This window comes from Condylostylus longicornis, unplaced genomic scaffold (genome assembly GCF_029603195.1).
Source record: "Condylostylus longicornis isolate FDR11 unplaced genomic scaffold, ASM2960319v2 ptg000004l, whole genome shotgun sequence".
NCBI lineage: Eukaryota > Metazoa > Arthropoda > Insecta > Diptera > Dolichopodidae > Condylostylus > Condylostylus longicornis.
The window spans coordinates 3,164,945-3,192,493 of NW_026577973.1; the positions used below are offsets into that span (position 1 = coordinate 3,164,945).

General features: G+C 23.0%; 1 protein-coding gene across 2 annotated transcripts in view; it reads left to right on the plus strand.

Annotated features, from left to right (window-relative positions):
- The window catches only part of LOC129612864 (uncharacterized), a 186,362-nt gene extending 163,218 nt beyond the window's left edge, over positions 1 to 23,144 (plus strand). The window contains exons 15-18 of one of the 2 annotated variants that reach the window (XM_055526660.1): positions 12,427 to 12,585; positions 18,024 to 18,143; positions 18,395 to 18,498; positions 20,703 to 23,144. In XM_055526660.1, the coding sequence (XP_055382635.1) occupies positions 12,427 to 12,585; positions 18,024 to 18,143; positions 18,395 to 18,498; positions 20,703 to 21,692 (1,373 nt within the window). In that variant the 3' untranslated portion in view covers positions 21,693 to 23,144. Of the gene's footprint in view, positions 1 to 12,423; positions 12,586 to 18,023; positions 18,144 to 18,394; positions 18,499 to 20,702 lie in introns of both variants that reach the window. The other variant, XM_055526670.1, reaches the window with a different exon arrangement.
- The last annotated feature ends 4,405 nt before the right edge of the window (positions 23,145 to 27,549 follow it).

Sequence of the window (27,549 nt, forward strand, 5' to 3'; positions counted from 1 at the left end):
GAACACTTACGTTTAGAATGTTTAATAACCTTGTTTTCAACTCATTACTCAATAAAATTTTTAATTACTTTAAATCCAAAATTTGTTTTCTATGATAAGCAAACATTTATGTTAAACATTTCCATATAGTTACACTTATGTATTTGAGTACACAAACAAAAATTTATGTCTACAAAAGCCCAGTTTAACGTTTAGAGAACAATATTAACTTGTACATAAACTAACCTCTACCCATATAAAATTCAATTTTCGCGTTTAACACAGAAAATTTTTCAATTTAATCGAAAAGATGAACGAAATTCCTAAAAGCAACCACAACAAATTTGACTAAAAAGATCTAATTCAACATTTTCATCAAAGTATGTTTTCATCATCATTTCATCTGTAAAACAAAATATTGACACAAAAATAACCACCATCAACTATATTGATGAATGGTTTTTGTAATACACAAAACTGAAAAAAAGCCTCAGGTTAAAAATCTTTTGAAATTAAACAAAAAAGCAAAAAAAATTTAACAAAAAGAGATTATCTACAAAAAAAAGTTGGCAAGAATCAACATTTTATTGTACTCACCAACAACAAATCAATAGAAAAGCAAAAAAAAAAATTAACTTTTATTCATACATCGCTCATAATTGTACTCAGACCTACAAAATGTCCTTGAATAAAAATAGTTTAAAAAACACAAAAAAAAAACAAAATCAAATCAAATCGTAATGAAATTGTGTAAGGCGTGTGCTCTAATTGTTTCCTATTCATTTCTATCAACCAAAAGAAAACAAAAAATAAAAAAAAAAACGAATTAATTGAAGAAAATTGTTCGTTTAATGGTATGGTCACCCTTATTAACAGGAAACCTAATTTAAGGAATTGTAAGAAAACAATAGAATCTATTTTGTGTTTTCTTTCTGTCGTTTTGCTTTTTCGTCATTATTTTGTAAATTTGTTAGGGGATTAAATAAAGGTTTTCATTTTTATTTCAACATTAATTGAACAGCTTTTGATTTCATTTATTGTTCAATATTTTTTTTCGTTTCGTAGGTTAAGACATTACCAAATTTTCATGAAATTTTGTTAAACTTGTTATCATTCTTAAAGATATCAGACGTGTTTTGACTTTGACCAGATATTAAATTTTATTTTGATGAAGCCTTTTCGAATTCCAAAATTTTGTTTTTCTAATAAGTTTAAAGGTGAGCAATTTTTACTTTATAAAACTGTGACTACATCAAAATTTGTACCACAAGTGTCTTTTCAACTTTCATTAAAACAAATTAGTTTTAAACATTTAATTGCAATCTCTGTTGCTTGCAAATCAATTGGGTTCGAATTAAAAAGCATTTCCAATACGAACAAAAAATAAATAATACGCACTTTATCAACGCTAATTTTCTTCTAAGACAATAAAAATAAATTCTATTTAAATCAGAAATATTATTAATTTAAAGGGCCATGTAGCCGCGTTACCGTCGACCGTGTTCAGAATCTCTTGCAGGATTTTTCTATTTGCATGCTCTCATAAACTTCACTTTCCTGTCTTTTCTTTTTACTTCTTTTATTACATTCGAGTTGTATTCCGTAATTTTTTGATCTGTTTCGTAAATATGTTTCGCAATCATTGAATCGAATTACTGTTAATTCCTACTACCATTACCTACTTTTATGTTCCTCCTCCTTTACATGTTCCTTAAGCCTTGTTGCAACAACTATCTTCGTTTAGCCTGTTTGTATTTGATGTTTAATTTTTGAATTAGCAATAATAGTTTGCTATTGACGTGACAGAGTGTGTAAATTTTTTATTTAAATTCTTATTTACTTGAAAAATAGCTCAATGCTTTATTTTGAATTAGAAGAATTATTTGAACATTTTACGACGACTGCAGCAAGTCAGTGAAATATTTTCTTTTAACAGAAGAAAGTAAATATGTACTACATGGGCTAAAAAAAAATTAGATTATATTGGTATATTGCAGATTTCCATTAAAAAATTGGTTGGCAAATCGTCTCTACTTCAAGAAAAATATTCAATAATTTTAATTAAAATAATTGTATAATATGATAAATGCAAAGAAAATTTAAAGGGATTCTAATTCAAGAAATTTAAAAAAAAAATAAAATTTTATAAATTTTTGAACAGTATAAATCAATTATTTGAGTAAAGAAACAAGTAAATCAAGAATTCAAGAAAGCAATTTTCTGAAAGGATAAGGGTATAAAAAATTCAATTTCAACAAAAACTGCAAACTGTTATTTATAAAAATTCTATTAAATCTATAAAAAGGAATTTCCAATATTTTCAATAAAATGATTAAAATATTTTCTGAAGAAAAACATATTTTTCATATCTATATTTTTTCTTTTATCGTAATTTTCTCTTGAAAATTATTATTTAATACTACAATTTTTATGTGTAATTTTCTTCATGCTTCTTTTCTAAAAAGATATTTCAAAGTCAATGCTCTGGAATAGAAATATTGCAAAAAAAAAGGAAAAAATAAAAATCATAAGTAATAGATAAGAAAGAACATTTTCTTTGAAAGCAGTAGCAGATTGCATCAAACTCTTCAAAAATTCTTATCAATTTTTGCATTTTTTCACATCTTTCACTTTAAAAATTTATACAATTTCATAATAGCTGAATATAAAGCATAAGCCTTGAAAGCTTTGAAGAACACTGTAACCAACTCCTTATATTTTATTCTGTTATATATGGTTACATGGAATTTATTGCTCTCATAAAAAAATAACTCTTAAAAAACTCCATGACATTGAAAGCTTTGCACTTCAAAAACAAAAAAAAGAAAATATTATTTTATTTTCTCTTTAGTTTTATTTTGTCAGTTTTTATTTTTTTCTTTTTTAATGTATAAATCACGTCCTTAATATTTTATTCACACTTTCATTTTCTAAAGGACACTTACTTTTCATAATATATTATGAAAAATATAAAAAAAATATTGTACATATTATATAATATAGATTTAGAATGAATGTATAGGTATTTTTAATATACTTATAAGGCAAAATAAAAAATATAAATTGAAGAATTAAGGATGCCGCTTTTAATGCATTGTTCCACACTATGAATATGTTCATCTTCCTACACTCTTGTGTATCTAAATTGTTATAACTTTATAGATAGATATGTGAAGTTCAATACTTAGATCAACTATTTCTTGTATGTGGAAAAAATTATTATAATAAAAAATGTGTTCCTATAAAAATATGTTCGAACTTAAGATGAAAGAAAAAGGATGGAATGTTATAAAATCATGTCATCATTAAAGATAAAATTCTTCTTGGTATACTTAAATCTAAAATTGAATTTTCTTTGTTCGTCCTCAATTTTCTATTAAAATATTTTAACATTTTGTTCAATTTTATAATGAAACGAGAAAAAAAATAGAGTTGACCTTATCAACTCTGTGATACCCGTACGAATTTGTTATCCTATGTGCGAATAACTAATGTGCCATAACTAACTATGGGGCAGACTATGACTTTAAGTTGCCGTATTACCATATTAATTTATGCAAAATTTCAGTACTATGTGTTATTCAAAATACTGGTTGTGCCAAACTACTATTGATGTTGTATGGCAGCTACCAGAAAGAGCCAAGAAATTTTAGCGAATTTTATCAAGCACATCGGCCCTACTAATATATTCACTTGTGTGAAATCTCAATATCACAGCTTTTATAGTTTCTGAGATATAGTCAAATAACTTTTGAAGTTGTATGGCAGGTACCAGAAGGAGCCAAGTAATTTCAACGATTTTTATCAGACACATTGGCCCTACTGATATATTCACTTGTGTGAAATCTCAATATCACAGCTTTTATAGTTTCTGAGATATAGTCAAATAACTTTTGAAGTTGTATGGCAGGTACCAGAAGGAGCCAAGTAATTTCAACGATTTTTATCAGACACATTGGCCCTACTAATATATTCACTTGTGTGAAATCTCAATATCACAGCTTTAATAGTTTCTGAAATATAGCCAAATAAATTTTGAAGTTGTATGGCAGCTACCCGAACCGGTACCCCGATCATGTCCAATTTAAATAGGGTTCTGGCTCTTACTACAATAAATCATTTGTGAAAATTTGGTGAACTTAGCTCAATTAGTTTTTGAGTTATCGTTCGGACGGGCGGACGGACGGACGGACGGACGGACAGACAAAGCTAAATCAACTCAGAATTTGACGCTGATCAAAAACATACACTTGAGTCTATATCTAACACCTTTATTTCTTAGCGTTACAAACGGTAAGGCAAATTTAGTATACCCTTCGAACATACGTTCGTACGGGTATAAACATAATAATAATTCTTATAAACATACTTGAGTACATAACGCATTATATAAAACAACATATAAAAACAAATATACAAAAATAAAACAAAAGATAGTTTCATAATTTTATGAATTGAAAATGGATTTTGAATATTTTGTTATAATTTCGAAAAATTAAAAAAAAAAGCGGAAGCAGCACAGTGCACAACAGGGGATCGCGTATTATAAATTTCTCAAATTTACTTTTGCAACGAGCTTTACTAGCCTGTTAAAAATTTGTCGAAGAAATGCAAATGTTGCTGTAATTCAACTTGTCCAGATATTTACTAGAAATTTTGTAAAACGGAAGAAGTACTATTTTTCGAAATTAAATTTTTTCGAAAAGCTTTTTATATGAATAAAAGTGTTTGCGTTGAAAATTCGATAAGTCAATTTAATTTGGTTGATCACAATAACTTCCGTGTTCTTTTTAAAATGTTTAATTAAAAGTTATAATAGAAAAATTTCATGAAAAATATTATTTTTTAGTATGCAATCAAAAAACTTCCAATTTTCAAAACTAAAATTTTTGAAAGTAGAATAAAAAAAAATTTAAATTTGCAACTAAATTAAAAGAAACCTTAATGATTGTCAAGCAGATATATAGGCATTTTAGTTAAAAGAAATCTATTCGAAGTGGTATAAATCTCATATTTCTTAAAAATATTGTCAATTCATTCATTATTTCCTACCACTATTATCTTCTAATATTAAATAGGAAATTGTAGTTTTACAATATGTGTATTGAGGAAACTAAATTTCTATCATGATAAATTGGTTGATAATGCAAAGCAGTGGGTTTAGTTCTTACGTGAGTAATTGAAAAAATAAAAATACTTTTCTGACTACTAGGATATGTAATTTGTTTTCTGAAATATTATACACATTATATAATAGCAGCACTCATATTCAATTTGATAAAAAATACTACTGTTATATAAAATTAAAAGCAGAAAAATCAAAGTTACTCTTATATATGACTGCTAAAACATGGAAACGCTTTTAAATCTACTTCTATATGACCTTTAAAACTCACAGAAAGCACAAAATACACGTAGATATTTAAAGATATTCAAATCCAATAATTTTTAAAATATTTTTGTCCATTTATTAAGAAAAACTTTCTATTTCTCTGAAATAAATTTCGAAAAAAATTTTTTTCTCTAATATTTTAGCAAAAAAAAAGACATGTTTTATTACGAATTGTCATCACCATTTCTTGTATTCTACGTACTTATAATATTATACTCATTCATGAAACATGATGCACGCACTATAAGTGAAGATTCATTCTAGGACTTTTAGAATAATTTGTGTATTTTTCTAAAAATTTCTAGATTTCTACTATAATAGGAATTAGTGTATTATTAAAGAAAGTTTTAATCAAGTCATTTATTATTACCACAAAATATAGAATTAGAATGAGGAAAAACTTGTGATTACTCGTGCATTAAAAGAATTACGATTGCAAAGTACCTACATATGGAAAATCCAATAATCAATTATCACTGTCCGAAAACATAATTGTATAAAATTTAATAGTGACGTATTTCGAAAATATGTACATATCTAAATTTTGACAAAAATAATTCACATTGGGACTTTTATATTTTAATTATAACGGATTCTCAGTACATATAACGCAAACAAATCACACACAAAATAGAAATGTGTTTAATGAAATCAAGTTCATTTTTAAATTAAATCTGTTTTGATTACCACAACGGGTTAGAATTACCAAATATTGAATATGATTTATTAAAAGTTTCCAAAATTCAATAACTAATTAAGTGAGAAAAATTTTTCTGCTCTCTAAAACTACATTCCTCTTGCATTTGGAGGCCCTATTAGCAAACTAATGATTTCAGAAATACGAGTATCACATTTATGTAGGAATTTTTTATTAATTTAAAAAAGTTCTTAAATTTAATTCTCATATCTATATTTTTTAAAATTTATATTTCATCTGACCATTGGTGCAGTGGTTATGGCACCGGTCCTTTAACCGAAGGGTCTCGGGTTCAAACCCCGGTCAGGTCACTATAAAAATTATATTCAATATTATTATAACTTAATATACAATACTAATAAAAATATTATACAAGTAATTTTCAAATACTCGTATTCCTAATATTCGATATTAAAAAAAAAAAAAAAAAAACTAAGAAAAATAAATAGTAAATATTAATAACCTCAAATAATTAATATATAAATAAAAACTACGGCAGGCTAGTCACCTACTAGTTAAACCCTATGACGCTATGAAATTAAAATTGTTTTCAAGAATTTTAAATTGATTTCCATTCGAAAATTTCACATTTCTTAAAATTAATATTCAATTGCCTTTTTCTCAAGTTCTGACTTTAACTTTTTTTTTTCCAATTCAATTTCTCTTTCTCTACAAGGAAAATTAAGAAAAATTGTAAACTGTTGGTAGAGAAGAAAACTTTTAATATTATTCTGAGCATAATTTTATGTTCATTTCTACCTACCTAATTTTTTAAGTAATATATTATAAAAAAATTGAAAATGGAAATAGAAAATTGTACATGTTTATTAAATTCGAAAGTAAATCACAAAAATTCATTTTATTGAAATGTTATTTTTCAATATCGTTTGCATTTCAATATAGTGAAATTTTTATCACCAATATACCACAAAATATAGTTATATTAACGAAATAGCATCCGAGCATTGAATTCATTTTATTGAAAACACTGAAAATTCATTTACAACTGAATAATTTCTGTTTTTAAAACAAATTGAGTTCACAATAGACAGAAAAAAAAATACAAAAACTGAAAATGGAAAAACTTATCAAATTTACAAATATTTGGATCGGAATTCAATAAAACACAAAAAATAGAAAAAAAACATAATAACAAATTCATTACTCCATAATAATGTAATTATCAATTTTTCGAAAATGACAAAATCTACTTTACATAAAAACTCCATTTAAGTTTCTTTTTTTTTGTTTTACACATCATGCTGAGATCCAATTTTGTCGTATTGAGATTCTTAAAAAATTAAAATTTTTGAAATTGTTGTCTATATTTTCGCATTGAAAGTTTATATTAAAAAATTTTTAATATCTTCTATAGAAAATTGAAAAAAATGTCATTCATTTCAACAATGGCTTTAGTTACGAACAACAAAGAAGGATGTCTACGTAACCTTGTATATAAATCTACTATCGACTGCCATGTAAACAGTATTGTGATAACACAAAATTTCTCATATCGAATTTTTAACTTAAATACATTCCTCCTTTCTTCGGAAACGTAAATAAACAACTCTTACAAAGACAAACCTATTTGATCGAAAATCTCAAAAACTTGACTTTTACTAGCCATTTTTCTCTTTTTTTCATTATTATTTCATTTTATTTCATCATTATTTGTTTTCTTAATTATTTTTTACCTGCAAGATGCACTTTTCAGGAATATTTATAATCCTGAATATAAAATAGTTCAATATTTAAAATCCAGAAACTTAAAATGGATTAGAAGGAGAAAAGGCGAAAAATATTCCGTATTATTTCTCAATAAACATTTCCGTGCACAATTAATCGCATTTTAGTATTTCCCTGACTAAGAACTTGGAGCAGTCAATAAATCTTTCAGAATATAGAATTATTTTGACATTCTTTTTATTTTAAAATCATTGTGACAGTGTCGAAAAAAAACCTTCCATTTTAGCATTATTCGGTTAAATTTGTGAAGTTTTTGGCAATATTGAGTTAATAGCGCCATATTTCATACTTTTATTTTTTTTCAACTTATTGGTTTTCTTGAGAAGTGAGAAATGCGATCATCTAGTGAGGGTTTAACAACACTAAATTTTTGACATATAATCTAGTGGGAAGTGTTATGAAAAAAATTCTGTGTCTCTTCGGGATTTTCGGAAAAAAATAGTGTGATAAATTAGATTTTTGCGACAAGCTCAGAAACAGCCTAAATCTCGAACACGCTGTGTACTTTTAAAAAAAATATTTTGAAATTTGATATTTACGGTAATAAAAACATTAATTTTTACCGTAAATATTATTCTACCATCTGTAAAATATTCAAAATTTCCAAATATTGGCTGAGAAAAATTTTAATAATAAAAAAAGAGAACACCTCTTGAATCTATAATCAATCTAAAAAATTCTGATGAAATTCCTGTAACCTCAGTAAATGCGGTTCACCTATCTTCACAAGTTATTGAAGAAAAAATTAATAAACAAAAAAAAAAAATCGTTTTTAAAGAGAAAAAAAAATTTAAATTTAAACCACTTAAACTTATAAAATTCTGCGACTATATTCACGTAGTTGTATTTGTTATATTGCAACATACATACTGAAAAATGTTTGCTTGTTGGATTTTATTTATCTTTTTAATTTATTATATTTATTTTGATAACACTGTAAAGAATAGTTAAATAATATAGAAATGGATTCCGAATATATTTGAGATTAACTGAATCGGAAATTTTTGGAGACTTATTTTAGAAATTTTTAAATTCGTACCTGAGGTTTTTTCAAATTGGAATAATGTAGATATTATATTTTATATAAACCAGTTGAGTACACTACATACTAATAAGTACTACCTACATAAATATGAAAATTTGTAAAATAGCTTGAATTCTATATTTAAATGATTTAATCAAGTTGATGTTCATAATTATCCTACACAATTCTTTTATAATTCTAAGTTCCAATTATGGTCATACAAAATGCATGTATATTTCGCAAATACCGTACTACAAAATTATTTTACGGAAATTGAACTTTCCCAAATATAATAATTTACAAAAAAAACAGAATAGCTAATTACAAATGAATTGAATTCATGCGCAACCCCTTACGGTATGCAATTTTTTATATTTTAAACAAATTAATTTTGAAAATTATCATATTTCAAGTGATGCGAATTCAACAAGAAAATTTGCCTAAATTTCACTGTAAAAGGAAATAAAGGTTAATAAAATTTTCTTCTGAATTAATATTTTCAGTTCACAATTGATTTTTATTGTAACAAGAAAAAAATGAGGATTGAGAATTACCGCTATCCAACAAAATGTTTGCATAAAATATTAAAATTTTTCCAAGATAAAAAGATGAGCTGAGAATTAAATCGATTTTCTTTTTTTTTTTTTAAAGATAAATTTACATTTTTAAACTTTAATAATAATTTCCTCTGAATTTTGTACAAATATTTTTAGCCAATCAATAATTCAAATATCCTGTATATACGGGTAGATGTAAAATTTTCGTGCCCGTCTTCTCTAATTTTTTTTATTGTATAGGAATTTAAAATCTAAAATATTGATTGTATATTAAGAACCCTTATTTTGTTTTTACTTAAGATTGATTATTTAAGACTTAAGAATTGTTATTTTTAAGAGTTCAAGATTTATTATGAGGATTTAAGATTTATTGTACTATATTTATTAAAATACGGTAAAAAAATCAAAATAAATACTAAGAAAACGGTTAAAATTTTATGTAGTGGAAAAAAATTGAATTCCAGTTAAAACAATGCTTTTATTTTTTAAACGCCTGTGCATTGAAACACCAAATTGAAAATTATTTAAGTAGAATTTTTTTGTAATTTTTAAATTTCGTTTCTATTGATTCTATCAGTTTTCTGTATCGAACATATTTTTTAAAATGTTACTTTAATGCTTAACAATATAAATAGTTAAAAATATTTTTTTAAGCTTAATAAACTTTTAATAAAAGCAGTTACCTTACAAAATTTGCCTCATACTATTCAAAGTGTTCAAAATTTTAAAACAAACCGGAAAATGAATTTATAATTTTCTAAAAACATTTTACTTAATTTATTTTTTTACCTCATATTTATGTACCCTTAATTCAATACTCAAGAGGATATAATATTCGTGAATATTAAAATAAATGGAAAATCATTTTAATATTCACAATTATTTGTCTAATGAAAATACATTTAGCTTAATTACTTTATAATATTATTATATAAAATTGGTGACCTAATTTGAAATAATATTTTGTTTCAAATCATAAATAAAATCTCTCCATATACAAACTCTTCTATAAAAACTCTAAAACTATAAAAGTTAGAGTTGCTTTAAGAGTTTATGATATATTTTACATAACTAAATCGTTACAAATCCTTATATATTTAAACTTATAGCTTAGGTAAGCAAGAGCATAGAGTTTGATCTTTAGATTCAGGAAACTTGTTAGCGTTGTTAAACAAAACGGAAATTTATATTTTAAATTAAAGTTAATTCGAATACAAACTATACATATTTTCTTAAAATAAAAAAAATTAATCTCTTTGGATTTTTTTTGAATTTCCATTAATTGAAATATCAATTATTTTTCACTTAAATCGATTTATTTTACCTGGGACTACACAAAAAATTAAAAATTTTTCATAATGCGTCCCAATTTAAGCGCGTTTAATTCATTTCTCGGTTATTATTAATCTCTTTATTAATATCTCATCGAATGAATTTCCATTTTACCAGGGAAAATTTTTAAAATAAATTTAGATTATCATTTTTTTTTTTTGTTATTTTGAAGTACTCAAAAAAACAGCATAGTTGAAAACAATTTTTTATTTAAAAATAAAAAATATAATAATTTTTTGTTTTTTTTTTTTTGTTTCATTTCATTTATAAAGTTTATTGCTATTTCCATATTTAGCAAAAAATTAAATTATTAATGCATCAACTTGTACATATATATATGCACATAAACGCATTAATTTTTCGTATTTATTTTTCGCACACACAGTGACGAGCTTTTTCAACAATGTATACAATTTTCAGTAGAACTATTCTCAGTCGTTACACTGTTAAAAAAAGAAATGTTTTTCTATTAAAAATATAATTCTGTTTTTTTACCGTTTCCATTCTGTATCTTGAAGGTTCTATAGAAACTTCAACAAAAACTATTATTTAATGATAACACTTAATATTTATTAGGGTGAAAATAGGTGAACAATTTTAGACCTTCAACTAAATTGAACAAAGCAATATTTTTTTGATATGTAAATCAAACTAATACCTTACACAAAAAACAGGTTAAATCATCGGCAAAAAAAATTACAACACAATATATAGAGTCGAATAAATTACTTTTAATATGTTAGCTTACAGTGGAATAAATAATAGTGTATTTCTAATAGAATAATTGCGTTATTTAACTAATCAATAAAAATTACCGTCTTGAAATAAAAATCAATATATTTTTACTACACTTCGTATATTATTTTTGTTTTTCTTTAAAAACCAAATTGCTATGAATGTTAAAATTTACTTGAAATAGCTTTTAAAGCTGATCCAACAGTGGTAAAATTGGAAGACACAGTATTACACATACTATGCAAAAAAAATCGCAGAATCTATTTAAAGATAGTCAAAAAATTTCGAATTTTAAATTTGCATTAAATTCAAATACTACATTTAAATTCCAATATTATACTAATTATAGGACAATGGTAAAACTAAACTAATTGTATGTATTATAATAGACAATTATTAATTCCGACATACAGACAAATATTGTAGAGTAAAAGCTACTTTTCAACTGAAATTAAATAGTGTCAGCAGAAATTTTGTTTTCATTTTCATTTTAAAAATTAAATTCCGAATCTCGAGATATTACAAAAAATACAGCTCGTATCTGAAATTGAAGGTATTACAAAATTTTTACTCGTCACTGTTTATAAATGCATTTTCATACACCTACACTTGCAATACAAAAATTTATACATTATAATATACATACTTGTACATGATATTCACACGTACATATTTACGTAACATAATGTGTGTATTCAGGTATATAAAATAGTTTTCAATATATACGCTCTTATAAATAATATTATACATATATTTACAAAAAAAATCGTACTATGCTTTTGATCGCGTATAAAATCATTCCATTTATTTCTATATATTTATTTACTTATATAAATTTATATATATATGTATATAATAAAATAATTTTATTAAAAATTTTATCCAATTTTTTTTCTTCTCTTATTTTCATTCTTCCTCTTTTATTATTTATAAAAATATCATTGCTCCAATTTAAAATCAGCAGATGGTGCAATTGGTATTTCAATACTACCACTTGCAGCTCTATTAACTGGAACACTTTTTACTGTTGGAATTGGAATACTTTTAGTTGTTGTTATTGCAATACGGAAACGACGTGAACAGAATGGTAGAAATATGTGTGATGATAAGGATAAACATCTTGGTAAGTTATAAAATAAAAAAAAAAAATTTAAAACACAATGAACAAAAATCATATCTACACATACATACATATATATTTGTGCATTATGTGGAAAATAAAAATGGAAAATTATGATACATTACTATTTTTTGTTGTTTGTTTCTTGTAATTTTTTATAAATTTTTTTTTAAGTATTTCCGAATGTACACTATATGGTCTTGTAATATATTTATACCTACACATAAATCATACATAATATTATAAAAAAATAAAAGAATTAAGCATTTTTATGTAGTAAAAGGTGATTATAATTATACGTATATAACATAAATATGTAGCCATACATAAATGTATTTAAATAAATACTTTTAAAATGAATTAAGTAAAAAAATTGTAGTCGACATCATGTTCGATATTAATTTATATCTTTTGGATTAAAATAAAGTTCAAAAAACAAATAAATTCAAGAATTTACTCTTGTTTATATATAACGTATAATATGTATTTTTACATTATTTTTGTATACATGTGTGTTATATAATTAAGTTATAATTCTTTCTACATTTATGTAAAATTTCGTATGTATGTATTTTTTTGTTTTACCGAAAACTAAGCAGATATCTAATATTATTCTCTACACAAACCTTATTTTTATCAGACCCAAAATATTTTAACAGCGCTAGCTTCACAATTATCGCATTCCGTTCAAATAAGTTCAAATATTTATGCTAAATGTTATTTTTCTACTGTAAATTGTAAATATTAAAATAAAATAAAAAATTAAAATTATTTTGTTTAAAGAAACAAAAGTGAGAATTTCCCAAAATATTCAATAATTCCATTTTGGAAATTTTGCTAGGACCACACTTGCATTTTTTTCCGAATTTAAAAAACGGACAAAAATATAAAATATTACAAATTTTATTGTTTAACACGAATTTTAAAAAAATTATTTTATAAACTGAAGTTTTTTTTGAATTACAATTAAATTTAAAATTTTTAAAACTTTTTTAAATTTTATCATTGGCCCTCAAAATTTTATCAGTACCCTTCATTTAGCGAAATGAGGAGGATTGATTTTTGCGAATATACACAATTTCGTCTTTATTAATGATATTCCACAACTTGATTTTCTCAAAGCATAATATTCCTTCGACTTAGCAAATAGAAAGTCTTTAATTTGAACACAACTGTTTAATATTTTTGTTAGTTTCAACTTTCAATAGATTCAATAATAATTATAATCATATTTAAATTATGGAATTAATATTTGTATACATACATATATATAAATCATATACACAAACCTACTGAAAAAACACTTTTAAATTTTTCACAAACAAAAAACTACGATATGATCTACTTGATTTAATTCACAATTTTTCCATGAATTTTTTATGAATATTTTATGTATATGTGAAATGATTATTAAATTACAATGCGAATCACGTATCATTATTATTTTATTTATTTATTTATTTATAAGTATATAGGAAAATCAACTTTGGAAAATTTATACGTACCAATATTATTACAAAAAATTTTTCTCAAATATTTTTAATAGTTGAAAACTTCTAAAAATTTAAATACAAACTTAATATATGTATGAAATGGCTACAATCAATAATTTCAAAACCTAATCTTCACTTTTGATATTAGAAATATAAAAATATTCAATGACCAGCAACTATGATTGAAATATTATTAATTTTATTTATTTATTAAATACATAAGATTTGCAATTTTCAAAAATGTAATAAATGTTAAATGTTTTGTAATAATTGCATAATTTTTACTTATAACATCTGCTTACATGTATATAAAAAAATTTCAAAATTTTAAATTTGGCTTAAGTAACAAATATTGCTTAATTAATCCTTTATGGTCCATTTATAGGTCAAAAGAATACCTAAACGACCAAATTTGCAATAGCTTACACCAGCACAAAATTTTTATATTATTTTAATTGAATTCAAGAATTCTGATATCTTTTATAAAAAAAAATAAAAATTAATCAATTCAAAAATATGGATACTATGCAATTATCATAGTTCAGTTAATATAACAAGAAGACCATTATTTCAAATATATATACAGGATGATTGAGTAAAGAGTACAATATTACATATCATATTTAGGGCATCAAAAATGAGTAAAATTTTTGCTTGGAAATAGCTATGAAATCTCAACGATTGCCGATTTTAACGAATTGTTGCAAAATTTCTACTTGACCAAGTTCTTAAAATGTCGAAAATGACTTTTATAACACCAGTTTAAATTAATAAACCTTACAAATTGTGACAATTTTTCTACATTTTACTAGAGCTTTTAAAATCTATGTCAGGGTTCTGAATTTCAGAATGGTTTTTGTTTTTATTTAATGGACTTTTAAAAGTTAATGACCTAAACTTAAGCAGCTAGCTAAATTTTTGTAAAAAAAAATTCGTACGAAGTTATCGCCTTAGAGAAAAGTAAAAAAAATAAAAAAAGGAAAAAAATTTACCTTTTCTAAAGTTCGAATGTTTGGTATTGCTTTCAGTCTTACTTTCAAGCACTTTTCTAACTCTTTCAAGAATTGTTTGTACGTACCTCTTATATTTTTCGGAAGGGAAGTTATAAACAAAAAAGCTTAGACAAGAAGAATTTCGTGAAAATTCGTTAAAACCCTTATATTTCGGGAACCGTTGATATTTGCCAATTAGTTCCAAACAAAAATTTTACCCATTTTTGATACTTTAAACAATGATACAACAATATTGTATTCTATATTGAATCACCTTGTATAACTTGTTTATTTTTTCCAAATTTTAGTCCTACGTCAATTTCAAATTATTATTGACTTATTTATAGTCATAAAAATTAATATCTTTTAAATCACTTGCAACATACTTTGATATACCTTAATTTTTCATTATAAAGCTGCTTAATTAATTTTTTTTTTTGATCTTTCAACTGATTATTCATAGACCATCGAAAACAAATTTATTATTTACAATTTTCTATACAATAAAATAGCCAATGGCCATATGAAAAAAAATATTTCTAAAATTATTCATGTAGAATGAGCATCTAAAATTATTAATGGTATATAATGGTAAATGTTCATAACTGGGTCTGTGTATATGACAAAAGCATGTGTATTTTTACAATATCTTCATTTTTAAAAAACATCGGTAATAAAAATGAAATAAACAATTTCAGAAAATTTATAATATATATACATAAGTATCTATATTATGTATATACATATTTACAGTATGTACACACTTCTTCAACTTAAAATTCTATCATAAGCAATTAAAAACGAATAGTGTAAATTATAATAAAATATTTTAAATTAATTTATCTTTCTCAACAAAATACAAAAATTCTGTGATTTATTATTAAAAGAGTTAATAAATGAAGGAGTTCAGTAAAGTTTTGATGTCAAAAATCGGTTTTTGCACGATTATCCTGAATTATACACTGCACATCTTTCACAAATTTCTTTTGAATTAGAAACAATTATTAACCCAGTCCTATTACAATTACACATTTACCATATCATATACATAAATATAGTACAATTAGTAATACTACATAATATTAGCTATTTCTAGCATAATTTTAACAGCATTGGATTTATAAATAAAGTTGGGTCAAACCTATGGTTTGTATTGTAGCACTTTTCCCTTCAACAAGTTAAAATTCTGCTTTTAAATACAGTCTATGTATACCTATCACACTATTCAAATTATTTTCATTCATATACACAACTATTTCTAGGATTGCATATATTTAGGATGATGTGTATATGCAGTCTTTGAAATAAAGCAAAAATTAATGTAAAGTGGAGTTAACATAATGCTCAATTTTAAGGGTTAATTGTATGAGTTAAAAAAAATAATTATATTTTTTAATGTCATGGAATTTACCGTTAGCTTTTTGCGTTTATAGAAATTTGAAAAAGCTTACGGTTTCGGAAATATAAGGTGTCAAAAATTCAAATTTTACAAATTTCAAGAGGCGATAACTTGAGAAGGGGTAGAGATGGAAAAAAATTTTTTTCTAACGAAATTAACTATTTGTTAATGTCTAAAAGCCCCTAAAATTTCAAACTTCTGCAAGCTGGGGTTTAGAAGAAAAACGAAATCAAAAATGTGGAAAAAAAAGACTTTAGATACGAGTAACGGTAAATTTGAACGGCCATTTTGATTTTCTAAAGTTTAGCTATAGTATACCGCGCTAGAGGAAGTAACGCACTGCCTTTCTGCGTTAAAAAAATGTCAAAAATGCTTATAGTTTCATTGCAACAAATAGTTAAAAAAGGCCATTTTTAGGGTTTTGGAGGGTATAACTTCTAGAGGGGGGAGATAGGTAAAAATTTTGTTTTACAAAAATAAGTTTCTAGTAAAGATCTGTGTACGTACAAAATTTCAGCTTTCCATCTTCAAGGGTGTAGAAGTTTTGTAAACAGACACACGGACGAACAGAGGGAAACTAATAAGCACTTTCTTTCAAAAATTTTTTGGAAAAGTGCTAAAAAATTAGAATATCTTTATTTTTTTTAAAGAAAAATCAAAATTTTTTAAATTACAAGTAGGTTTAGCATATGCGAAACTAGAAGTACACGTTTTAATTAATTTGTCTTGAAATATTTAGATTAGAGAATATTTTCTAGAACTAAATTTAGTCGTGGGTAGAAAATTGTGGTAGAACAATTATAATACGTAGTCTGCGTGAGGAACGTTAAATTTATTTTATAAATTAAACAGGTTTGATAATCACAAGCTATAACCATATAAACCAACTAATTTTACTGAAATTTTTTTAAGTCAGCAATAAATTTTAAACAGTAAAATTGTTTAACTCCAAAAATTTCCTTAAAAAGTCATGGGTTATATCTCCATATTTGATAAATAAATTTCTTTCATATTAGCACGTAAATTAAAAATTCAAGTAATAAATAAATCTCATCACAACAATAATCAATGTAAATAAAATACTACATAGCAACAAGCTAAAGTTCACATTGTTTCAATTATTGTGTTATAACACAACTGTAAAAAAATTGAAATAATTTACATAATAATTGTAATAATTTAAATAACACAAAAAAAAATTCAATTTTATAATTTTTAATCCGATTTTTGTTAATTTATTTTTTCCTATTTCATTTATTTAAATAATAATTAACATTTAAATAATTACAAAATTATATTTCAAAAATTTTATGTACTTACATACATATTCATATATTAAATTTTCAATTGGCATTTATCCTGTTCATAGATATATGTACATGCTTACATACATACACAGTTAGTCATAACAAAATTAAAATACTTTATAAAATTTTATTACAAATTTTAACTACACAAAATTTTATTGTATTTTTCTCTTAATTTCGTAATAAAATTATTAATAACATGAAATTTAAAATTATAATTGAATATATTAAATTCGTATTATAATTTTAGGAATGGATGTAACATTAACAGCACCACTTGAAACTGGAGCTGGCCATCAAAGATTAGTTGTTGCCTATACACTAAAACAAGGAATTGAAAAACAACCTGATATATTAAATGCACAGAAAGGTAATTAATTATCTATAAATTCATAATATGCGTGATATTTAAACAATGTAAAATAAATTCAAAATTATGAACCCATATTAATACTTACAAAGTCATTTTATAACCTACTCTATAAACATAGACTCTATCGTTTAGAAACATCATACACATAATATATTATTATGGTTACACAAACATACGCATACATACATAAAGAATATTAAAATATAATTTTATTTATAAAAATATTATAAATTTTATTTATTTTTTAGGTTCAGATACTTCACTTGGACGCCATAATTCATCTTCACCATTAAATAGTCGGCCTAATGCTCTTTTTATTGGAAATAAAAATTTTACAACATCAAATAATTATGTAAGTATATAACAACAACAATACTAATATTAATATTAAAGGATATTTTTTTTAATATTATACACTCTCTAAATTATCCTAAATCAAAATTTCTATATTAAATCAGCTTTGAAGAATATACACACTTACATAATCTACATTGTGTATACATAGGAATAAATAAATATTAATAAAAATTTCAATAAATTATCAATGATTTTCTTTAAAAACATATTAAAATGAAAATTAGGTAAAATAGAATGTTTTGGCTGATCAACGATTTCAACATGTAAAGGTGCCATTAAAATTTTGAAAAATGAGTAGTTATTTTACAAATCTAGAAAACTACATCTCCTTAATTTCTATTTGTATACGTAAAAAAACATTAGATCCCTTAATTATGTATATAATTATTAAATTCTGTATTTTAAACTACTCCAAGACACACAATTCATTGGAATATAAGTTAAATTATAGTTTTGCTGATGTCCCTATATATTCAAATAATAGGTTAAACAGGTTGAGTAAAAAAATTACAAAAAATCACAAAACCAATTTAAATGAATTTTTGAATGAACAACAAACATTTTACCTGACATTTTACTTAGCGAGCTTCATTTGTGTTAAAAACTAATATGTATAATTGAATATTGTATAAAACGACAGTTTCCCATATAAATTACAAACGAAATTTTATTATAATTATATGAGCTCTCAAAAATATTCTAAATTTATATAGAGTAGTATCAAGAGGGAAAATCATATATCTAGAATATTCATTATTAAATTCAAAATTTTCAAATAATTCCGAAAATTTATGTGAAATTAAATGATTGAAAAAAGCTAATGAAAAATTTTCATACACCTATTGGGTGTAGTCATAGTAAAAAATTCATCACATGGACTATCAAAAGGAATTTAATATTGTATGTAAATATTTAAATAAATAGATTTGTAGTGCACTTCTACAACATTACTTAAAATTTATGAATTTTGAAAAATTAATTATCTATTTTTGAATTTATTACCTTTTGAAAAGCTTCAAAGAGATTTTATATGTATATATGCTATATTTAAAATTATTATTCTTTATTTTTTAATAAAAGTACATAATATATTCCAAAACTATAATTTCAATAATTAATAAATGGCTTTCGAAGTTGTATGACAGCTATCAAGTTGGTTTGTGGCCCAAGAAATCTCAATTAGCTTTATCAAATATAAGAGCTCTAATAAAATATTGACTTTTGAAAAATTTCACTAAAACAACTTCAATAATTTCTGACACATAGCCAGATAACTTCTGAAGTTGTAATGCAGCTAACCGAAGTACTCCATTAACATTACGTTGGTACAAGTATAAAAGGAAGCTCATAATTTTAAACGGTATTCTGTATAACTGTTACATGATAACTTAATTTCTTATAAAATTTCTATGAAAAATAAATTTTTTAAAACCGGTGTAATTGAATTTCCGGCAGCGAAGTTCCGCTCAATTTAATGTAAATATAAATAATTTTAATGAATATATTGCTAAATAAACGTGTCAGATTTGAAAACATTATTTAGTATTTAATTTGGTTACTTAAATCGTAAATTATCACATGTATACTCTTAGAAACAGAAAGCCAAAATTAATCCTTTAACAAACTTAATAACTTTCAGAATGTTTTTATATTCTAATGGGAGCGCTGCTCAAAACTAACGGTATATTGTTACTGGTTCATTTTTTTAAAAATATATTAACATTTTCGCAACGAATAGGAATTTTCTCAAAAATGTTTAATTTAAAAGTTAAAAAAATTTTTAATTAAACTGTAATCCAATAATTTTCTACCTTTCAAACCATTCTCCCTTTTCCAAATTTCAAACTTCGAATTCTTGTTTTTCATAAAAATATTTTTTTATAAATACTTTAAATAAAAATGCTTTTACATGCATCTTTTTTTCGATGATTGACAACATCACCAAAATATAAATTCTTTAAAAATATTTTACCCCACCCGGTTACATTTAATATCAAAACAAACAAACCTTGAAAATAGCTATGCACAATATGCTTTTCATAAAATTTAAAAAAAAAAAAATTTTTATTTAATTTAAAATTTGAATGAATATGAAATTCTGTTTCTTGGAAATGACTTACAATAAAAAATAATAAATATTTTTAACATTTAAAAAAATAAAAGTTTTTGCATTAAAAATTATTATTATTTAATTTTTAGGACTCACCTCCATCGTTACAATACAGTAATGAAAACGAAATTCAAGCAAATTGCACTTCACCATCATCGACCTTACAACAACCTCAACAGCAGCAACCACAGCAGCAACAACAACAACAAATATTATTACAACATCAACAAACAAATTCTTTAGATAATCGAAATGCTTATCATAATCCACAAAATATGCTCTATGACGCATTACCTCAATTTGGTATAAAACAACCTATTTTGCCAACAATTGGTACAACATCAACTTCAATACAACCGCACCAACAACCACATCATCATTCACAAATATCATCTGATATGATGATACCAACTTCAATGATTCCATTAAGAGGATCACGTCATGATATTAACAGTAGTAATTGTAATATAAATTCAAATTCTTCAATAGTACCAACTGGATCAACAACTACAACAACAGCAATTACAAATAATAGATATGACACATTACCGATAGGAAATTTTAATAGTAATAGTTGTAATAATCAAAATGTAAATGATTTACAACAAAATAATATCAATTTAGCACAACATAAACAATTATTACATCAGCAACAGCAACAATTATATAATAGTAGTAATAATATTACTAGTGCTAATAGTAATACTAATGGTAATATTGGTAATAATATTAATCCTGGTATTATTGTTGATGGAATGAATATTATTAATGGTATGAATAATAGTGGTAGTGGTAGTGAATTATCATCATCAATAAATGATTATTTAGCATCTAGTATTGATTTTAGTTTAGGTAATAATTCAATTGTTGGACATCAACAGCAACAAACTCATTTACATGCAAATAATATAACAACATTGCCAAGAATAAATAATTCATCAATGAATTCAATAACTAGTAAAAATATATCGAGTGGACAAACGACAACAACAATACAAAATACAACAAATAATTCCACAACTAGTAGTAGAAATCATATAATAACAGATACTTTACCTGGACCAGAGAGTTGTGTTTAATTTATAGTAACTTTATAAAATAATATATATATACATATACATTTATTTTAATTTAAATTTTTTATATATATAAGTACACAATAAAATGTACATATAAAACGATTTTTTAATATTAATTTTTCATATATAATGTATTGTAACCCATAAAGAGAATTTATTTTTATTTTATATCCTTGTACATATATATTGTATTAATATGTGGTAGTATTACATAATATCTGGAATAATGTAGATATTTTCACTTCTTTGTTTTTTTTTGTTTTTAATTATGAGAAAAACTGTAAAGCCTATTATAATCGTTTTGATAACGGTTATTGGTGAGCTCATATCATATAAAAATTAAAGGAAGATTTGAAGGTGATTTTACAGATCTCTATGAAAAAAAACAAGGATTAATAATATAAAAAGAAAAACAATAATGTAAAAATAAATTATTTTTATTCTTTATTTTCAATTACTATAAAACATTTAATATTAATAATGGTTGTTAAAGTTTTTTCTATAAAATATTTTATTTTTAAAGTAGAATTCCAGGAAAATGATATTATAAGACCTTCTTATTGTACTATATTCTAATTAAATCAAAATTTTGTTCTTAATAATAACAATAATAAAAAAAATTTTAACAAATATCTTAATTAAATGCAATAATTTTAAAACATTTTCAAGTTTGAGTCTCAAAAACAGATTTTTACAATAATATAATAATAATAATAATATGTACATGCATTCATATTATTATGATAATAAGTCTTAACAACAATGTATAGATCAGCGGAATTTCATACAGAAAAATTCAGAATGTTTCTATCATCGATTTCTCTATATTACTATATTATTACAATTGTAATGTCAGAGTACCTAACATAGTTCACGCTTTAACAAGAATTTCCTCTATGCATACATCATAGCTATGTAAATTACAAAGAACAAGGAAGTAGGGTCATATTTTAAACAAATTTCGATGTAGCATGAAAATTTAAATTTCAATTCATAAAAAAGAAATTTTTAAATAAAAAAATTTAAAACCTCCAAACATTTTTTTATAAATTCCAAAAGAAAAAATGTTATTTTGGAACAATATAAAAATTGCATATATTTAATAATGAAATTTGTTAAATGAAAAAAAAAAATTAGAATTACATATAATTTTAATATTTTAAAAACTTTAACAATCATTTGATAAATTAAAATATATAAGAAGCAAAAAATTAGTATGAAATTTGTAATTTTTGTTTTAAAACATAAAAAACTATTATCGTACTTCGAAATAGAAAAGAGAAAAAGTTGTAACTAAAGACTGGTCCACTTCAATAAAACGAAAACAATATATAAAAGAAAAAATAATAAAATTAATAATAATGTAAATGGAATCTGTTATTTAATATAAATAAAATAAAAAATTAATTATAGGAAATTAAATGAACCTACTGAAAACATGTCTAAAAAAAACACAAAACATTAAACTACGAAACCATATTATTAAATTTATTATTATTAATTGCAAAACCACAAAAATGCAAATTAAAAAAATATACGTGAAAATATTTAGATAAATATTAAAATTAATTTAACTAATTTTAGCTATAAAATATTCTTCATTATATAAGAAATATGAAATTGAAAAAAAAAACCAAAAGTAATTACAAAAAAATTTAAATAATTTTAGGAAAACAGAATATTTTTAGTTTTAGTACATATAAGACAGAGCAAAAATAAAACAAATTTATTGATAGAAAAACAAAAATTACATAAAGAGAAAATTTATAAATATCTTTTTAATCCTGTTCCCAAACCGAAATATCCTTTTTATAATAAGTTATGTTAAAATAACACTCTGAATATTGAAAAAACAACAAAATTATAATAAAATATTATTTACTCACATAAATGACTTAATTTTTTTGAGTTAAATAAATATTTATATTGTTCTGATTTATTTTTAATAAAAAATTTCTATTGGTTCATGTATTTGAAAAGATACCCTGTAAGGTTTGTGTATTTAATATATTTATTCCATTCAAAAATTTCATTTTTGAAAATTAATTTTTCATTTGAGTAAATGTTTACTCAAAACACAAACCTATTACTATTAACAATTTTTGTATAAAATAATTCATTTCATTCTAGCTACTTGCAGTAAAACAAATATTATTCTAATATGAGAACATTATTATTTTTAATCAAAAATTTCAGTTTGTATTTTTAATGGTAAATCTTTACTACTCGTAATTTATATTATAACAGTAATAATAGATATAAAAAATTTCTGGTATAATTAAATTCAACGTTCTGGTTCATAAAGAATTTTCAAAGGCCTACAATAAAAACATATTTTAATTTTCGAAAAATAATTATAAACATTACAAATTACTTGTATAACGAATCAAATAAATTGAATATAATTTATGCATGTGTATATTGCTGTTTTCTGTTATAAAAAAAATGTTAAAATAGAAAATTTGAAGAGAAACAAATTTTAAATTAAAATTTTGTAAACATATTTTTTGGTTCTTTGCGTTCATATAAATGATTTACTTACATATATAATTGAAAATAATGTTATATAACAAAAAATTTTAAAATAATAGATATAAATCTTGAAACATATCCTAAATATTTTCCAATATTGTTATTTAATTAACTCTAAATATTATTATTGTGTAATTAAAAATTTTATATATATAAAAATGTAAATATCGTATATATATATATACAAAATAAGAAAATTAAAAAACCCCGATATCACATTTTTGTTTTTATTGAAAAAAAAATATCATAAATTGTATAACAGAATGGAATTAATTTGTATAACTATTTCATATTTTCAGAATTTTTAAAAATTTTTATTCAAAATTAATTGCAGTATTTTTATTCAATTTAATTACAATTATCATAATATGACAATAAATACGTGTATAAAAAGCAAGCAAAATACAAAAAAGAAAGAACTAATTAAGTTGTAATAGTGAAGTAGCGTTTACAAATAATTTTATAGTTTTGTTCAAAAAAAAAAAGGTGTCCTATGAATTTAAAGGAAATGGAAAAATATTAGTTAAATATGGTAAGGTCACATGAGTATTAACAAGTTGATTAATCATTATAAGTTTACAATTTTATCATAAAAATAAATTCGCCAACAAACAAACAACTTAAAACAATTTTCTCTAGAGGCGTTAATAATCATTAGAGGAGTAAAACCAAGGGAAAATAATATTTTAGGAGTGATCCTTACAAAATTATATCCATTTAAAATCGTTTGGTATTCTCTGTATTACGAAGAAATCATTAATCTTTATTTTCTTGAAAATGAGGAAGAAAAGCTTTTCATAAGAAATGGTGAGCTGTTTAAAAACGGGAAGAAAAGTCACTCTATATTCTATTTAAACCACAAAATTATTTATTTATATCGATTTACATATAAAGAACTAATTGAATTACATATCACAATGCTAACTATCTTTCTAATATTAATTGCAACTACTAATAATTATATATGTATTAATATTACATCGAAGCAATCAATCAATTGTAAATAATTTTTATACTTGCAATTTAATTTAAAAATTATTAAAAATAAAATCAAAACTGCCTTCAAAGACTGCCAACTACATACTTTGAATTTTACATTTTTAAAAATCCAAAATTAAAATCCACTCAATATCATAAAATTTTTATAAAAAAATTTCCTTTTTAAAAGAAGAAATAAATTTTTTTTATAAACTATTTTATTATTTACTGTGAGTCGGTACTCATTTAAATTATTATGCATCATTTATATTAGTATATTTAAAAAATTTACAAAGTATGAAGATACTAATGGGATTATATGCGTTTTTAAACCATTTTCTTATTGCTTTCAATATTCGAAATTTTAAAATTTTAAATTGATAATTTTCTATTTAATAAAAACTTGGTTGTCCTGACTATATAATATGAAACTTGGTTCGATTGTACTTAATAATGAATTAATAAAATGAATTTAGCCTGTTAAACCTAATTAATATATTATTTTATATTTTTATAATAATAAATTTACACTTTATTGATTGATTGCAAGGAAAATCATAATTCTTTTAAAAAATATTAGTAATATTAAATAAAGTGAATCTTAGTCCAAAACATAATTCAAAATATAATTCGAAACATTGTTTTTCTATACAAAGCATGAATATTTTTACGTTTTATTGTCATACGTCAAACTATAGCCGAACTAACTACAAGAAATCATAAAATAAGTAGCATTGACTCATATTTTTAATAATATTTTAAAATAACATTATTGAAATTAACAGATTTATTATAATTTTTTTTTTTTTGAACAAAACTTGCTTATCACATACTTATACATATCAATTTTAAAAATTTTGTTAATTATGAATTAAATATCAATAAAAATTTTTATTCAAACATATCATCTTTAATGTCCCGACAATTCCAACTCTCTATCAGTCGAATAATGTGCATTTTTCGACTTCGTATTAAGTAAACACAAAATGTATCAAATTAATTTAAAATTCATTAGAAATAATTTATTAAAAACCTTGATATTAAAAATTTAATATATTTTTAAAAATATTTTTAAATTAATTTTGTAATGCTATTAAATATATTTTAATCAAAGCAATTAATTAACGACTGATGTCTTCATTTAAAATCAATTTATTTAATTAAATAAATATGTATGTAATACTTTTATTCCTTCATTTTAATTTCTGCATGTTTATTTAGACCATTCAAACTTTGTAAATATTATTCGATAAGGTGAAAAAAAAACAAAGAAATAATAATTATTAAAAATAAATAATAGAATAATCGTTATAAATTAAATTTACATGTAGATATACACATATATATATATACATATTAAAGAAATTATATTAATTTTAAGAAATATATATAGATATCAAATAACATATTATATACGTATACAATATATAAGGAAAATAAAAGACGAAATTCAAAAATAAGTTATAAATAATTAAATAAAAAAAACCAAAAAAAGGACGCTATAAAATTAGGTATAAAAACAAAAAAAAAAAAAAACAAAAATGTTTTAATGTAAAATAAATTAAAAAAAATTAAAAAAAGTAATTAAAAAATCAAATAAGAAAAAAAGAAAAAATATATGTATATGTATATATATATATAAATATATAAATATTAAATAAAAAAAGCTTCTTATTCCTTTGTGATAAAAAAAAACATGGTAATAAAACAAAAAAAAAAAATAACAATGCGTTTTATTAAGAGGAGAGAAAGGACAATATTCATTTAAAAAATCTTTAAAAAGAACTTATTTTTTTATATCTAGATCCCAGCAATAATTGTAAAAGTATTTACCGCCCTCATTTAATACAAGGAGGAGTTTTATACGGTTTTCTATATTCATAATTTTCTATAATTACCTACGGACTCGTCACCAACTTAGTTAAAAACCCAATAACGCAAGAAACTGGGACATGGTTATCTTAATATCATAAACCAGTCCTATACTCCTTTCCGGGGTGAAGTAAACAAAAATGTATATTAAAAAAAAAATTTAATTTGATCCGGTTGGAAACATATACTCGTACAATAATTTATAAAAAATAAATTAATTTTAATCAATGGTACAGAAGAAGTTGTACTCTTAAGAAAATGTGTTAAATAACTTAAATGTTTTTCGGTAAAAGAAATAGTAAAATTTTTTAAATTTAAATATATTACGGAAATACATACGCTTGCCAAAAATTATAAAGTTCTATTATGCAAAAATGGAAAAGTACAGTTATTAATACGAAAGGGTTCTATATAAATTCGGAAATTCAAAAAAATATTTTCATTAAAAAAATTACATTTGAAAATTATTGGCTGT